The 16,756-nt window shown below is 38.2% G+C and overlaps 4 protein-coding genes across 7 annotated transcripts; 3 read left to right on the plus strand and 1 right to left on the minus strand.

The window, feature by feature from the left end:
* Window positions 1-4: 4 nt before the first annotated feature.
* On the minus strand, window positions 5-13,398 carry LOC105201584 (procollagen-lysine,2-oxoglutarate 5-dioxygenase). 3 transcript variants are annotated; one of them, XM_039458140.1, is made up of 9 exons: window positions 13,037-13,398; window positions 7,265-7,496; window positions 6,841-7,181; window positions 6,308-6,761; window positions 5,952-6,179; window positions 1,702-2,023; window positions 1,512-1,616; window positions 1,092-1,238; window positions 5-723 (listed from the first exon to the last, which is right to left on the minus strand). In XM_039458140.1, exons 1-9 carry the CDS (start codon window positions 13,263-13,265, stop codon window positions 439-441), a joined length of 2,343 nt encoding a protein of 780 aa, XP_039314074.1. In that variant the 5' UTR covers window positions 13,266-13,398; the 3' UTR covers window positions 5-438. The 3 variants fall into 3 exon arrangements, with proteins under 3 accessions (XP_039314074.1, XP_039314073.1, XP_011167945.1); XM_039458139.1 differs by lacking the exon at window positions 1,092-1,238 and adding an exon at window positions 1,273-1,419 and having other exon boundaries at window positions 13,037-13,377; XM_011169643.3 differs by lacking the exons at window positions 1,092-1,238; window positions 13,037-13,398 and adding exons at window positions 1,273-1,419; window positions 12,086-12,330.
* Window positions 2,166-3,531, plus strand: LOC105201582 (immunoglobulin domain-containing protein oig-4). The gene is made up of 4 exons (XM_011169639.3): window positions 2,166-2,410; window positions 2,713-2,900; window positions 2,985-3,134; window positions 3,243-3,531. Exons 2-4 carry the CDS (start codon window positions 2,718-2,720, stop codon window positions 3,399-3,401), a joined length of 492 nt encoding a protein of 163 aa, XP_011167941.1. The 5' UTR covers window positions 2,166-2,410; window positions 2,713-2,717; the 3' UTR covers window positions 3,402-3,531.
* Window positions 4,101-5,937, plus strand: LOC105201583 (immunoglobulin domain-containing protein oig-4). 2 transcript variants are annotated; one of them, XM_011169642.3, is made up of 4 exons: window positions 4,101-4,328; window positions 4,580-4,765; window positions 5,198-5,347; window positions 5,455-5,658. In XM_011169642.3, exons 2-4 carry the CDS (start codon window positions 4,586-4,588, stop codon window positions 5,611-5,613), a joined length of 489 nt encoding a protein of 162 aa, XP_011167944.1. In that variant the 5' UTR covers window positions 4,101-4,328; window positions 4,580-4,585; the 3' UTR covers window positions 5,614-5,658. The 2 variants fall into 2 exon arrangements, with proteins under 2 accessions (XP_011167944.1, XP_039314078.1); XM_039458144.1 differs by lacking the exon at window positions 4,101-4,328 and having other exon boundaries at window positions 4,561-4,765; window positions 5,455-5,937.
* Window positions 13,399-13,811: 413 nt separating the features above from the next.
* LOC105201581 (guanine nucleotide-binding protein subunit beta-2) lies at window positions 13,812-16,736 on the plus strand. Its single transcript, XM_011169638.3, has 6 exons — window positions 13,812-14,572; window positions 14,714-14,859; window positions 15,261-15,560; window positions 15,654-15,855; window positions 15,941-16,157; window positions 16,238-16,736. Exons 1-6 carry the CDS (start codon window positions 14,504-14,506, stop codon window positions 16,342-16,344), a joined length of 1,041 nt encoding a protein of 346 aa, XP_011167940.1. The 5' UTR covers window positions 13,812-14,503; the 3' UTR covers window positions 16,345-16,736.
* Window positions 16,737-16,756: the final 20 nt, after the last annotated feature.

The following is a 16,756-nucleotide window of genomic DNA, read 5'->3' on the forward strand; positions in this document are numbered from 1 at the left end:
TAACTCATATTTAGTAACATTTATTATTATAAATTTTATAATTAATCTGTTCATGTATATTTTGAAAGAATTTGTGAATTTAGATATCAACGAATATTGCGCAATATATAGATATATATTCCAGTTTTGTCATCTCTTATAAATTGGCAATATTTTTAATTATGAGAAACACGAGGTGTGCACTTATACATCGGAGTACAAAAATAATACATTGATTAAGCAGTTTTTACATTTCTCTGTTAAATGCACTATTCAGTCCATCAGTGGCAATTGACGTTTCTAGTCGACAACAATGAACACGTCGAAATGTAAGATTATATTTTTCTTTGATACCGCGTGCTACCTTTTCCTTTTGATATTCTTTGTCATACGGTGGCAGTACATTTTTAATACAGTCGCAGTCCGATAATTTACAGAAATTTACAGTAGGAGATTCTATCACGGATCTACGAAAGAGATCATAATGTAACGCGTGCCCGCGGTCACTCGCAGTCCCTCGTGATAGTGTGTCAGTCTTCCAGGGTGCATCAGCATCCAACCTGGCTTCGTATCGGTGACTGAGCAGTTGTATCGGATGAACCTGCATCCACCACCTTCGTAATCCACTCCCGCTTGATTCAGGGCGATATTAATGGTGTAGGTAGAGGAGTCGTGATGCGGCCTCAGGGATGGTTGCTCGTCCGGACGATACCTTACGACGAAATTCATAAGGGATCGTGGTGGCTGCCGACGAGAGGTGTAAAATTAACATAGAGTTCCAAGTTAAAATGATCTATAGCGACTAAACGTACCCAAGTAATCACGATACGATCAAAATGATGCTAATTTAACCGAGATTTGGCGACAATTTTTGTCAAATTTCAATCAAGTTGATATCGTGTGTAACTTGGGTAAGCTTTGATGATTGCTTTAAATAATGATTGTCCTTTAATTCAAAAAACTACGTGCAATGCAGAGATCCCAGATCTCACTTTCTCACGAAGCGGTACAACCTATGTAATTAAATTTTGTGCGTTTAGTGAGTGCGCATACCAATTGCGAGATCTGTGCGCATTAAAACCCTTTCCATATACCCAATTTCAAAATCTTACGTAATCGTTGTATCCTGTAAAGACATGCTCTTGCAATGGATTGACATAATCTTTTAGAAACTTTAACCAGGCGTCGTGGAGACCGACTTGAGTCATGTGAATATCACGGGTCGGTACCGCTTCGTATCCGGTGTCCAGTCGAGAATCCTAAAAAGATCAGTGAACACAAAATGAATCTTACATCATGAAAGTAACCGGTGAAGACGAGCTCTTGCAATGGCCTAACGAATTCTTTCAAGAAGTACAACCACTGTTGTTCGTACTGAACTTGATTCATGTGAATGTCGCGGGTGGGTACGTTTTCGTAGCCACCCGACAATCGTGGATCCTGCCGAGAAAGTTATCGTACAATATAGAAATTCCAATAACGTTACTAAACTATAATAGATAATAAAAGACTCGCGGAAAATATCAAATCACCTGATTAGTTCCGTCCGACCATTGTCCGTAGGTCTCCACGATTCCTACGAGCTCCTTGGTGAACCTGAGATTAACAATGGGAAACCAATAGACATCTGGGCACGGCTGCAAGAAATGAAGTTGAACGGAAGTTAATAGAAATGACGATTCAGAGAAGATGAGATCCTCCATCTATCAAACTAATCTTTACCTGTATCGGTTTCTTGTCGGGATTGAAGTTCTCGCTGTAATTTGGATGGATGTACCTTCTTTCCCAGTCCAATTTGTTGTCTATGATTTGATACATGTCCGGATAGGTGAGTTGAATGTTATAGGTATCAGGATCGACCAGGTGGCCGAACTCGAGCCGGTTGCTGACGTACATGAACAGACCACGCTGCCGGTTTCCGTGGGCAAATGCCATCTCCGTGTCCAGGTCGCCATGCTCATAGGTTGGCCGGGTCACCTTGCTCGCTATGATCGTCGCGTTGATCAAGTAGCAGTTACTGACGAATGGCACGTTCCACAGTCCCCTGAAACAGACATCAGCGAGTGATTCAGCGAATTGCTGTCGAAAGAGCGCATCGACGAAGGTGTGCGCAACGAGCGCAACTAGCAAAAGAACACTTTGTTTGCCCCACGATTGGGCACAGTCACAACATTGTTTTCCGGAGGTCGTCGCTTAAGTGTTTTGTAAGGTGATCCCAATGGTAGCCGCGATTGGCCGTTGAACATACTTGGCAATGAGTTATGCATAATTATCCAATTGAGATTCATAACTCTGTCGCACCACAGCGTGTGACTGCGCGTGTCCATCGCGCGTCGCCTCGTGGTTTCATTCGTATTTTAGGTGGTAGGACCTGGCGGATCCGGTCTCCGTAATACGCTCGTGTCGCAGACCAAGTCCCTCGTATCTTCCGGTAAGGATAACGAAACGCTTGTGCACGTCAAATGAATTGCATCGCGCGCGATTACATTGTATAGATTGATATGTTATCACCCGCGATACCCGCAGCTCATTGATCTCATCATCGAACTTCTCACGGTCGCGAATCGATACAATATAATAGTATAACGTAATATATATGCATATAAAAAGAGTAGTGGGCAATACTATATAACAGTGATAAATGAGTTCGCGATAAGGTATATAAAGTGCCCGCGACGAAGTCCGCGCGCGTTGTCGGTCGCTCTCCAGTCGTCCAAGTTTCTCTGGTTATAGATCAAATGACGAGATGCCGGCTGCTCTATTTGCTTCTATTAGCGGTCCTAATGATAAGCACAGAGGCGGCGAAGGGCGGCGGTGGTAGAGGGAGAGGTCGCGGCCGAGGAAGAGTGTTCGGCTCGCGGGTGCATATCCTGATACCCAATCGAAATCCCGCCAGTACGCACTATTACGAAAACAAGGATGTGAGTTGAATGAGGATGTGGCATCTTGTGTGTCTCTGTGCGTGCGATCTAGTGATATCAATTTTGTCGTGGGGTCTTTCGCAGGGTGCCAAGATCGTGAAGGCGTCTCACTTTGAATTGGATTACATGCTGGGCAGAAAGATCACGTTCTTCTGCATGGCGATCGGTATCCCGCGACCGGAGATCACTTGGCTGAAGGACGGGATCGAGCTGTACCATCACAAATTTTTCCAGGTAGGCTAATCCAAAGAAGGGGGACTCGGTCTCCCTAAAAGAAGTCCACTGTTAAAAATGTCTCTCGGACGATCGAGCAAAAATCGGGAAATCATTTGAATTCGCCAGGTGCACGAGTGGCCCGTTGGTAACGACACGATAAAGTCGAAAATGGAGATCGACCCTGCGACGCAGAAGGACGCCGGATATTACGAGTGCCAGGCGGACAATCAGTACGCTGTCGATCGTCGGGGTTTCAGAACGGACTACGTCATGATCTCGTATTAAACGTCTTCTCCGACGGTAGCCTCCGCGCGATCGCCGATTAGTATTAGAAAATGAATAATATCCTGTGTAAAGAATAGATATAGACATTTGTTATTGATGATTTGCTACATAATAGATTTTTACCTGATAAGCGGAGACAGTTAGTTACTCGATAGAGCTCTAATATAAATTAATAAGCGAGACAGGACGTGATACATTTAAGAAATCAGTCCAACCACTTTGTACGTGGTTCAGCGACATAAAAATTAGGATCGTAATAATCTGTCTTTTTTCCTTCTAATGCGAGTAAAACAGACTTCTTTCGTCAATGGGATATGCGAGAAGATATGAATACAAATCCGGCGGTTCCCCCAATTCGTTAAAGCGCGATTAACTGTTATAAGGGGATATGTGACGCGAGAGGAACATATCGAAAATGATCCATCACTGTGAATTTAACAAGGCAATTGCAACGCGCTGCGCGCGAAGGCATGGAAGGGCATGCTTGGCTGCGTCGCCAATGCGACAATCTGTAGCACACAGTGTGAAATAAACAATTTGCATGAAGAGTTACAGTTATTTCCCTTCTAACTATACAGCTTCCGTTTCATGGCTTTTAATTCTTGAATAACGCATTGTTTTAAAATTTTAATTAAGGAGACGCTTTGAGCAACTTAAATTTAAAGGTGACCTGCAATTGTACCGGATATCCTGAACCATCCGGAAAAAATGAACAAACGGTTAAACTAATGGATAAGCGGTCTGTAGATTTGATAGGAATTGATGGTGATCATGTGGTGCAAAGGAATAACCGCTGTGCATATAGCCCGACATACATTATCTGCATATAAGTCTGTAATAGATACGAGAGGATACTAGGGGAGTAATGAGTAGGTGACAGTCAGTTACATCGGAGTTCCGTGTGATCGACGAACGCCGCAACGTACAGTGAGTATCCTCCAACGTATCTTTGCATTGACAAATACTAGCATCAGCCGCACAATTTCAACATTCACACTGCGTGCGTTTCCATATAATCTCCGTAATAATGAAACTTGATCTCGATTCTTCGCGTTACTGTAGCGTTAATTTCGATCGTCCCAATCCAAAGTCAAGTGGAAACGGATACCGAATCTGCAAGTTTGAAGATCGTGTGAGACATTATGTGTTAACGTGCCATTCAATTCCACTTTTATCAGATTATCATGTCACGCTCCATGCTGTTGTTGTTAATCCTGCTGGGTATATTATTGCTCAATTGTCAAGAGACACTTGGTCGGAGAGGACGAGGAAGGAGCAGGAGCAAGTCCCGCGTGCAGATCGGATTGCCCATTACCGGGAAGTACCGTGATACGGAGAGCGATCAGTATTACAACAATAACAACGTACGTAGAAAGATTGCCTAATACCCGTTTCTATCAATGTAGATTAACTTTAATCTATTTGCCTTAACACTTTTTATTTTCTTTCTAGGTCTAAGAATTAGAAAAAAATAAAAAGTAAATTCTATCAATTTCTATTAATAGATTAACTTTGATCTCGGTTTAGCTTACTTTTTATCTGTTTTTAATTCTTAGAATTCTAAGAATTAAAGAAAAAGATGAAGAGTAAGGATATGTCTACTAATTAATCTCGATTTAACACTTACTTTTTATTATTTTCTGTTCTAAGAATTAGAAAAAAATAAAGGGTAAGTTATAGTGAAGATTGATAGAAATAGACATAAGAAGAATTTCTTTCACTTCTATATATATGATTCCAATGAAAAAGATGCTGTAATTTAATCTAAAATCGTCACCGGCGTGTGTTCCTTTTAGGGAGCCAAGATACTGTTAGCGTCGCATTTCGATCTGGAATACGTCCTGGGACACAAAATAGCTTTTCTCTGCGTTGCCCGCGGCAATCCACGCCCGCATATTACATGGTTCAAAGATGGTGCCGAGATTTATACGCATCACTATCTACATGTCAGTGAATATATTCTATATCTGAAAACGACATTGTAAAATTATTTAACTGAGGAATCGTCAAGATTGATATTTTATCGCTCCTAACAATATTTCATTCTCTACAGATACACGAGTGGCAGGTCGGTCCTGACAAAGTAAAATCGAAGATCGAGATCGACCCAGCTACCCAGATGGACGCGGGAGTCTACGAATGCACGGCGGACAATATGTATAGCATCGATCGAAGGTCTTTCAAGACTGACTTCTCCATCGCTTTCGATTAATGCGTGCGTACGAGAGAGAAACAAACAATTAGATTTAAAAAAAAACATATAAAGCCCAGGCAATACGTAAGCTTTTTATGTTAGACTCTAAAAAACGGTAGATGCCACGAAAACGACGATATGTATTGTCATTGTACAACTCGTTGGAAGGAAACTGACTTGTCTTAGTCTGGAATGCGAGAGATTGTTCTTGTGCAGCGTTGAAATCGACATCTATCCAGAATAATAATCTACGCTTCTTCTCTTCTTTTTTTTTCAAGCGATTGACACATTCTACGATTGTAGTCCGTTCAAGGGAAAAAATATAAAGATTTGACATTTGTATATTCGCTCTTTACCTGCGTTCGTTCTTAATTATCTCCATGTAGTCAAAGCTTCGCGCATAAAATCCATCATCCGTTATGGCGCCCCAGAAGTTGCTCCACGCTTTGAACGGTCGTATGAGTAGGGGTGCGATAATCCCTCTCTGCTGCTCTACTAGCAACTTCAATGTAAACTCGTTAGTCAGATGCGCGACCGAGTCGATCGACAAATACCCGGAACACTCCTTCAACAAGCAATGCTCCCTGTGAAACACAGATCGTTCTTTAGTACTCCTTTAAATGTCACGCGTACCTTCACTCGCTCTAACATTAAATAGCGTACGCCTCGAGCCTTTTAAATATATTCCCGGAGAGTTACAAGGTGTACTTACATTGCCAACCTTCTCGCGTCAACCTCGCTGACACTGTCGCTCGGCAATATCTGTTTCGCGCTTAGGTATTCCTGGCCGACCTTCTCGAAGAAGTCGCCCACCACATCCTCATGATAGGGCACGTTGTTGTGAACAAACAGATGTAGCTTCGTCTTGGGATAGAATTGGTGATAGATATCTCGGAAGAATTCTTCCAGGAATGGCGTGGGACGCTCGATGAAGACGGCTATTAAGATGACTGGATATGTTTCCGGCTTGGTCTTGTCAAGCTCGATAGTTCGGTCCCAGCACGCCAGACATCCCTCGTCCGGCGTCCAGGCGCGGGCCAGATAATTGCCCAAAGAATTTAAGACCAGCTTACTATACCCGTTACCGTGAAGTACCAGGGGAACTGTGTTATAGACGATATTCTGGAGATAAGCTTCCTCCCCCTTGAACCTGAGCTCCACGTCGGCTGTAAGAGACAATGATGATAATTAAAGTACAACTGTTAAGCGTCAATACTTCTCGTTGCAGATTCCGTTTGTCCTTACCTACTGCACCAAAGAGATTCTGAAATATCTCGGATTTGTGATCCAGCTTGATCTTATGCCGTATCCTGAGCTCCTCGTTCAGATACACAGTTGTGTAGAACAACTGATCGTCGTCCTCGTTCTTGATAGGTGCAGTGTCCAGGATCTTGTACACGTCAGACGCGTAACCGATGAAACTACCGGAGTTCAGGTATCGTTTGCCCCTCGATACGGGCGGATACTGAGCCGCCAGGGATTTGTCCGGCCAACAATATGCCTCCGCAGAGAATAAGACTCGAGCGTTGGTAGCCAGGAACCGCTCGACAATAGAAGACAGATCACCGAGAAATATAACGTCGTAACTAGAAACAGAAAATATATATGCTACAAAATAATAAATGAAACGTTATAAAATGTCTCTTTCGCGGCGTAAGGATGCACCTACCTATCAGTGAACAAGATGATCTTCGTTTCATCGTTCTGATGATCCTTCAAGGCTTTCCTGAGGAGATTAATTTTGTATCCACCGCCGGCATATTTCACAACATTACCGCCTTTCCAGGGTTCGCCCAGGCCAAGGATGTTTAATTTATCACGAAATCCGTAGACATCGGTGGATCTCAAGTACCTTCGAAAGCCATCCGTCTCATTGGAAGCGACAGTAAATACCAAGACATCTAAAAAATACATGTCGTACAAATATGTGCGATTTTAATTATTACAATCAGCCACGTGATGGAAAGAGGTATAACAATCGAAAATGTAACCAAAATAGCTGTCATGTCCTTAAAAAAATTTGTTGTCTTTAAAGATTATAAATTTTGTTTGAAAGGTATAAATTGTTGAACGATGAACTGTCGAAATTATACAGGGCAGAAGATTGAGTAGATTGAAATCAAAAAGAGATTGTTGCTTGAGGATGTATCGTATTCGTGCATCGGGGCGATGTTACATCGATTCCGTCATTGTTACTCAGCTGGTGAACTCGTTTGCATTACACCGAACTCGTGATGTCACGCCGAGAAGTAGCGCCCACGAGAGCCGTGGCACGTACGCCGGCCGCGCTGAGAGAAAGAGAACACGTCTCTCCAGCGCTTGTATTACTGAGCTGTCGATATACTTACGCAAGCAACATGAGATATTATTAGAACGGAACACGCTGAACCCCTGAAGAGGAATTTGAGGAAAGGCGATCCTTCAAGACATTTGGAGAGCGATTGAAAGAATTCTTATTTACTGGAAGTAAATACTGGAAATTCAATTAACCAGTGATTGTTATTTATTTTGAGTATTAAAAGTACTGTTGTTAAAAAGTGTTTTTAATGCTCAAAAGTATTAAATAAGTAATTAATCACTGGCCAATTTAATACTGCAGTATTAAATTTCTATAAAAGAAGAAAACGAATATTTTCCGTTAAAATAATTTTCTCTTTGGAACAACTTACAAGAAGATTGTAAAACCAAACATGCGTACAATGTTAATGATAAAATGCTGATTTACTAATTGTTATATCAGTTAGGAGGAACAATCAATACGAATTATATTGGCGAATTGTAAAACGTTCTATTACGAAATTTTAAGATTTAGAGTATCTTTGCCTCGTGTGATGAGCAACGCCGGAAATGGAATGATAAGGACCATGTACTCGATCTGGTTACAAGCTGACTCGAAAGAACGAAGACGAATTAAATTGGTTCACATTCCATAAACGAAATGATTACGTCACGTATTCATTATACCACTCCTTATTAAGACTTGACGATAAATTACATCTCCGCGCATGAATTAGATAGATGCCGCACTTTGTTTTATTATAATAGGCGTCATATTGTTTACACTGTTGTAATAAAACCAAAGGGCAGTGTTATAATCGTCCAAGTTACTAATTAAAAATTGATTACGCAACGAGAATTCTACTTGAGATTATGCGTTGAGAATTCTACTTGCAATATGCCCACAGATAGCCTCTATGACCTCAACTTTACTGTACTTTAAACCAACATTTATTTTGCGAAAAATAGTTCCAAAAATTCGATTTTAATCAGGAACGAAGTTTATTATAAAGTTTCCTCAATAAAAAAATTGACAATTTTTATTCAATAAGAGAAAGAGAGGGGGGAAGAAAGGTTAAAAATCTGTAAAGTTCTCTAAGATTATTATGCAATTCTTAACACTTTGAATGAACTGATGCTATTGTAGGTAACGAGCTGTGTAAAGTATACCTTGCGGAAAAAGTAAATTATGTCAGACACGCATTGCCTCGAGGAGCAGGAAACTCGCCGTTGACCAAACTGCGGTCAATAAACGTTAATCATTTTTTTCTCTGCTTTTTCCCTTCCATAAAATAAATAATTATATATTACTCTCTGTAAATCAATCGATTTCTCAGGAAGGTTGATATAACATACTATCATTAAAGAAATACGATCGTGACCAAGGTAAGGCTCCCTAAAACGGGGATTTTCATCGTGAATCAACGCGTGGGCGTTTGAAGCACCGGTTTTGGAAGAGTAAGAAAAAATACAAAGAAAGAAGAGAGAGCAAAAGAACTTGTGAGAGTTCTTTGACAGTGAAGCTTAACTTTGTTTTCACTGTACATTACTGTATATCATTGTAAACAATTTTAATTAATAATTTTAATAACAATTCTAATTTAATACATTTTTGACAAGTACCTTCATACATTTTTTTATTATTTAATAAATTTATAATAATTTCATATTTTACTAAAGGGTTATAAAATTATTTTTATTTATGTTATGCAACCGTACGGAAGCAATGGAAAACATTAGTTCTAGAAAAATAAAGAAAATACGAAGAAAAAGGCATGAAAGAAACAATGAAACACTTCTTTGATATTGAAATTCTATTTTCAATACCATTGTAAGCGATTCCAATATAGTACTTTCCTGGAAGGCAGAAGCCATCACAAATCTATACATTTTTTTCATTAATAAATTAATATATTCTACAAAAAAGCTATAAAATTATTTTTCATCCATGTTGCATCCATGTATATAACTGCATGCAAGCAATCTGATTTTCTCAAAATTACACTTTCATCTTTCTCTTTCTTCTGTTTTTTTTTTTCAAAATATCTGGAAATAGACTGTCGCATTTTGAATACAATAAGTATAGTGTAAGTGACCGGGGCAAATTTAATAGTTTACAATCATCTGAGGTTTAAATATAAACCGAACAATATCGAAGGAAGCTCTCTCATTAATTTTTCATTGACAATTCAATATCTCTTATTAAGGAGATGCTGGCGACAGGTCCGTTTTATCGATTAAACACGATATTTTTTATTCATAGTAAGTTTTTTTATTGATTTCACAGAATTATAAATTCTTTTTCATAATTATAGTCAATAACACAGAGTGGAATCAAGAATTTCATATATAAAAAATAAAAAAATATTTTTTAATTATAATTTTAAATTATAATTTTGTTATCGACTTCTATGGTTGACTTATGACAATATTTGCTGATCATAAAAGTTTTAGACTGTAAAATAAGCATACTCTTTCATTGGAATGAAAGAACAATGTTGTGTTTTTAGAAATACATTAGGAATTGTGGTATAAGAGAACACTTAGAAAATTTGTGCACATGTGCGTGCGTTATTGATGTAACAGTTTGTAGCATTTATATTATTCACGTTATGTTTACATAAATCTTTTTCTGTAGAAAATACAAATAATGTAAATTATTAAAAATTTCATAATTCAATATAGAAAAAGTAAATAAGTTATAAAATTGTTGATATATATCCAATTTGGATAAAATGAAAATATATAGAGAAAAAAGGTATAATATATGTGGCACCCCCTCCACCATTTTTATTTTATTAAATAATTTTATTAATCAATATTTTATATTAAAACTTGATCAATTATATTCGTATTGTTTAACAGATTCCAGAGTAATAAAATATTTTTTATTTAGAATGTGATTTATAAAATAATTTATAAAAATGTAAGTCTGAATAATCAGTGGAAGAGTAAAAGTGATGGTAATATGGCTAGCCCAAAAATAAATTTTTAAAATGCATTTAGTTTAAAAATATTTTGTTACAAAATTATATTTTTAAATCATATTAAATAGAAAACATCAACCCATATGTGAAAACAATATTAAACAAATATTAAACAAAAAACCTTTTAAATCAAAACTAGATCTTGGTCCTAATATTTCTTGTGTGTGTCTTAAGACCGAAAGATTATTCGACGCAGTTTTGTGAACTTAATGTATACAAAATCAATAAATATTAGCATCAAGACCTAGCTTTGTCCTATAAAACTTTTTGTTTAATATTTGCATATATTTTTAATTTTCCACTATTTAGAATTTTTTTGCGTTCAGACATTAGAGATATTATTTTATTCTTGTTTAATATTAAACAAAAATAAAACGTGATATCTCTAATATAACTCTAAATGTGTATAACCAAAAAAGTTAATAACAAAAAGAGTGTGTATTCGAGTGATAATATAATCTCAAGTTTAAAAACAATGATGGAGTTTATGTAATTAAGTGCTAAAATGTACCATCAAAAAGTTGCGAAGGTATTTTCTTAAAAGTAAAAATACCTTATAACAATTAGAATTCATCATCTAATAGAGGTAGCTGTAATGTCCGCAGTAACCATAATACCTTTTTCTTTTCTAATATTAAAATAAAAAAAAATAGAATATATTTTTACTATTTCTAATAAACTCTCAATCATCTATCCATTGATTATTGTTTACATGGATGCCATGTAAAATATTTACATTATATACACGTAATATATATTAAATTTTATATGCAAAGGCTCAACCCTGGTTTGTAGAGATGCAGGTAACGTTTACTATATCAATATCGCACGCACACACAGGTCAATATTTCATCGGTAAAACTAACGTCGTCAGTATCCCCTTAAAGAACTGTGAAATAATTCTGATTTTCTCAATTGCATTTCTATCTTTTCCTTCCTTCTATTTACCTTCGAAAGATCCAGACGTATCTCGAGTGCAGAAAATGTAATATGAGCAACTTAGAACAGACCTAATGGTTTATACCTATCTGAAATCTATATTCAATCCAAATAAAAACATTGGAAGAAGCTTTTCGCTTCAAACTTTTATTTTAAACAAAAAAATTGAATGGCTTGCCGTAGACGATTCCCTCTCTCTCTTTCTTTTTCTCTCTCTGTATCGATCTTCGTCATGATATGCCGACACGGATTCATCCGTTCTGCTCCGAAAGGGCGACGCGTCATACCGTTAACACCGGTTGCTGGTGCCTCGCTGACCACGTGGTACGTCAGGAAAACGCAGCACCACACAAACCAGCATCTGATTGTCGTCTTCTTGCCGTCGAACATCTTACTCTTTCTATCTCTCTCTCACAAGCGCACTGGCTGACAGAACTCCCGGGGTGATCCGCACCGCTCGTCGGTGACACACACCACCATCCGTCGCTTGGCGTCGCTTGACGCCGACTGCGCATTATGAGCCTGGAGACCAGTGGAGACCAACGGAAACTATCAGAGCCGTAATCAGGAATTGCGGCGCCCATGGTAAGTTGTCTTCAATGCGATGGATACGCGAAAATCACGCAATGATCTTTTTTGAACCTCGAAAAAGAAGCCCAGGATGGTATAGGATGTAGAGCGGAGGATGTAGAGCGTTTATAGCTGATACTTGCTATTCTCATGATGAAGTCATAAGGAAACCATTTAAAAATTATGAGTCTGAAGAAACTATAAGAAAACCATAACAACAAAATCATGATAAAATCACAAGAAAACCATGCAAAAATATTTCTTCAAATTATTACAACGTGGTTTACCAATTTCCAGTCGATGACACAAGAAACATCTTCAATACTTCATCAATGTTATAAAAAAAATCGGACGTCAGATTTTCTCGTGTTTTAGGATCGCAAGGAGTATCGCTCATCAAGATTTTGTGTGTGTGTGTGTGTGTGTGTGTGTATGTGTGTGTGCGTGCGTATATGTATGATCATGAAAAGATTAAATACACTTTAATATATCTGCAAAAATCCAATAAAGCGTACATACATCTTATAGTAGAAAATATTGATATTATTGATCGATTAATAAAACATCAAGATTAATAGATTGCGTGTAAAATATCCTCTTTACGCAAATAAAATTTTGTCCGCGACATTATAATTGTAATTAACAATGCAAAACGAGAGATGAGATACCTGGTGTGTCGAAGTTTGATGTGCAAGATTTTTTCGCTGGTCTGTATCGCTCGATGATGAATGATTTGTTATCCGAGACATCTTCTGGGCACGAAAGATTGTTTAAAGGGAAATAAACGTCATGACTCAGCTTTGTCTTACATATTCCCTCGTTTCCCGCCACAAGATCTCCGTACAACAGTAGAACAACCGATAGCGTCAGCCTTCCCGAGGTAATCCGTATTCTCATATCCGTCTAATTACTATAAAAATGTTCTGTTGGAGCTTATCTCGATTGGCAAAATTCAGTCGCAATAACAGAATTGTATACTATCGTTACACCACAGCTTAACTCTTAGGGCTCGTCCAGATGGAGAAAGAAATAGCGGAATGGAATGATAACGGAAAGGAGGCATAGTGGGAAGTTAGCCAATCAAAGTAATTCCGTTCCAATTTTCCACACTCGAGATCCACATGGTAATTATTTTTCGTAACGGAATTGATACACGCGTGTGCACAATAATTGCTATGTAGATCCCGAGTGTGGAAAATCGGAACGGAATTACTTTGACTGGCTAACTTTCCACTATGCCTCCTTTCCGTTATCGTTCCGCTATTTCTTTCTCTATCTGGACGAGCCTTTACACTAAACTGAGATTATTTCGAAATTGTTATACAAGTTTTTATTATTTCATATATCTTCAATAATTATTTGATGTATACATTTCCATGTTTGCTTTAATTTGTATCTTGATACAATCGATAAAGTGACGTTTACTTAAACTTTTCTAATTATCAAAAATTTGCGGATATCGCAGATAAATATCTGGCACCGACTACTGTACGATCACCGAATTATCGATCAGTACCAATGGATTCAGACATTTATAGGAGAAAGCGGGAGACTCGAAAGCGAAACGGTTGATGGTTTTTGTGGTCAAAAAGAGCGGTTAATCGTTGCACCGTGTCGACGGTTTTGTTCGCGTGATTTCCTATTCCGGGGGAATATGCCATCATCGACCCATGAAGCTCATAGTGAATTGTGAATGAAACATTCCAGTTTCTGATCCTGTAAACAATATATGTACATTAACATTAATATTAAATAAATAAATAAACTCTCATCGTAGGAACGTGTTTTTCCTCTCTCTTTAAATATAGTATAATCTATACTATATAATCTTTTTCTTCATCGCGTACTCTAATGTATATATTTTCAAAGAAAACAGTGCAGATACGTTCTTTAAAAGGCGTATGTAGATAATTAAATTACGTGAACAAGCCGAGTTAATGCTCAACAAATCGAATTAACTGACGACCTAATACAATTACTGGGGCAGTGGGGTAGACCCTCTTAAGGTTTCTTTTGTGTGTTGTCGGAAATCATTCGAAATCGGCAGTTTTCACATGTCAAACGTTAGTGGTATTTAGTCTCTACATTTTTCTGGGCGCTGGTGAAACTCTGTGGTCATTCGAGAAGGGATAAAAATGGGCAAGGATGACGCCGAGACTACAGCCCTGAAGAAAGAACTGGAGGATCTCATCAATAAGTGCAAGGTTGAAACATTTTATCGTACAATCGAGGGATTCATGGATTAATATTTCACGTAATTCTAATCTTTAGTGTATATGAATATATGAGTTTTTCGGTAAACTCTTGTCTTTACTTATTCTATTTGTTTTTGCTCGTTTCGTTAGGAGGATCAAAAGAAGCAGCAAGATACGACGCTGGAGGAAGCATGCAGCGGGGTGGCGGATGCTCCGAAAGTTAGACTGTCAACGAAGAAAACGCTAAAGGGGCATATTAACAAAGTTAACTCGGTACACTACAGCGGCGATAGTCGGTTAGTTTCAATCAGTAATAATTATTTGATACATTGTAACTTTAAATGTCTTTGTTTTTTTATGCTTTAGCTTTAAACGGAATGTGCACCAGAACCGCCGATATGGTGTCATTTTAATTCTGCTAATTATTTCAAGTTTTTTCAAAATTTATATACAATACAAAATGCAAAATATGTAAATATAATAGAAATAATTCTAATATATAACACAAATAACATTAAAACAATTCCTTACTACCCAGAAATAAGAATATGATATCATCAAATTGGCACCTTGGCAGTTCTAGTAGGATATCATCGGCGGGATGTTAGTGTTAATAGACAATTTATCGTACCTCGAGAATCTTTTATATTGAAACTAATGGACGCATCTATAAATCAATCTGCGCTTTGCGCCGTAGACATTGCGTGACAGGATCGTTGGATGGGAAGCTAATCATCTGGGATACGTGGACCGGTAACAAGGTACAGGTGATTCCGTTGCGCTCGGCCTGGGTGATGTCGGTGGCTTTTGCGCCGTCCGGTAATTTTGTTGCGTGTGGCGGCATGGATAACATGTGTACCATCTACGATGTGAACAATCGCGATGCCACGGGATCCGCCAAGATCGTGAGAGAGCTTCTGGGTTATGAGGGATTTCTGTCGTCCTGCAGATTCCTCGAAGACAAAAGGATCATCACCGGATCCGGCGACATGAAAATGTATCAAATTATGTAACGTTTAATGATAAGATAAAGCAATAAACGATGATTTTATTTGAATAATTACCGAGTGAACTCCTTATGTATCTGTAGTTGTATATGGGATCTTGAGGCAAACAAGAAAACAACGGACTTCGAGGCGCACGCGGGTGACGTGGTCAGCATTAGCCTGTCCCCCGACGGCAATACTTACATAACCGGCTCGGTTGACAAAACCTGCAAACTATGGGATTTACGAGAAGAGAAAGCTAAGCAGACGTTCTTCGGACACGACGCTGACGTAAATTCCGTCTGCGTGAGTGTTGGACACATTTTCTCGAGATACCTCACAGATTTAATACGGACGCTATAATATTGCGTTCATATCACTTTTCTTCTAGTATCATCCTTCCGGACAAGGTTTCGTAACAGCGTCCGAGGATAAAACCGCGAGGCTGTGGGACATCAGATCCGATCAGCAGTTGGCCACCTTCAAGCCACCGAACTCTAAGCCCGGATTTACATCTTGTGGCCTATCTTTGAGTGGCAGATTCATATTCTGCGGTAGCGACGACAATTCCATTCACATATGGGACACGTTGAAAAACCAACACAACGGTGAGTTTGTCGATCTGTCGTGGAACTGATATTGAAAGATAATTACATAAATAAAAGGCTTTTTCTTCTATTGTTTCAAGGTGTCTTATCTGGCCATGAGAATAGAGTAACGTCGCTCTGCGTTTCTGGTAACGGGATGGCAGTGGCCAGCTGCTCCTGGGATCAGAACGTCCGAATTTGGGTGTGAATAAATATGTATTTAATATATTTAAAAGAGAGCTGTCCGAAGTAATCGATGAAAAAGAACACTAGACGAGATATATTACCATCAATATATCAATGTTAAAAGCCAATCGATTCTTTTTGCACGAAACCTACGCAGCAAGCTTGTTTATTAACTTCTAACGAGTTGCTGCCTTTAGTGTATAATTACAGCATAATCGATATCTTAATCTTCTCTTTGCATTCACAATCTGCGTTATAAACAAATATGAGTTTTTTTTGTCTTGGATTAATTCTGGATTTATCATATATGTTAAAAAAATCTTTATTTAATGAATAATAGGATTAATAACGTACGCAATTAATTATGACGAAATGTATAGAATCTACAGCAATAAACTTCTAACCTTCACACCACAATATGGGAATTATTAATT

Source organism: Solenopsis invicta, chromosome 15 (genome assembly GCF_016802725.1).
Source record: "Solenopsis invicta isolate M01_SB chromosome 15, UNIL_Sinv_3.0, whole genome shotgun sequence".
NCBI classification, from domain to species: domain Eukaryota; kingdom Metazoa; phylum Arthropoda; class Insecta; order Hymenoptera; family Formicidae; genus Solenopsis; species Solenopsis invicta.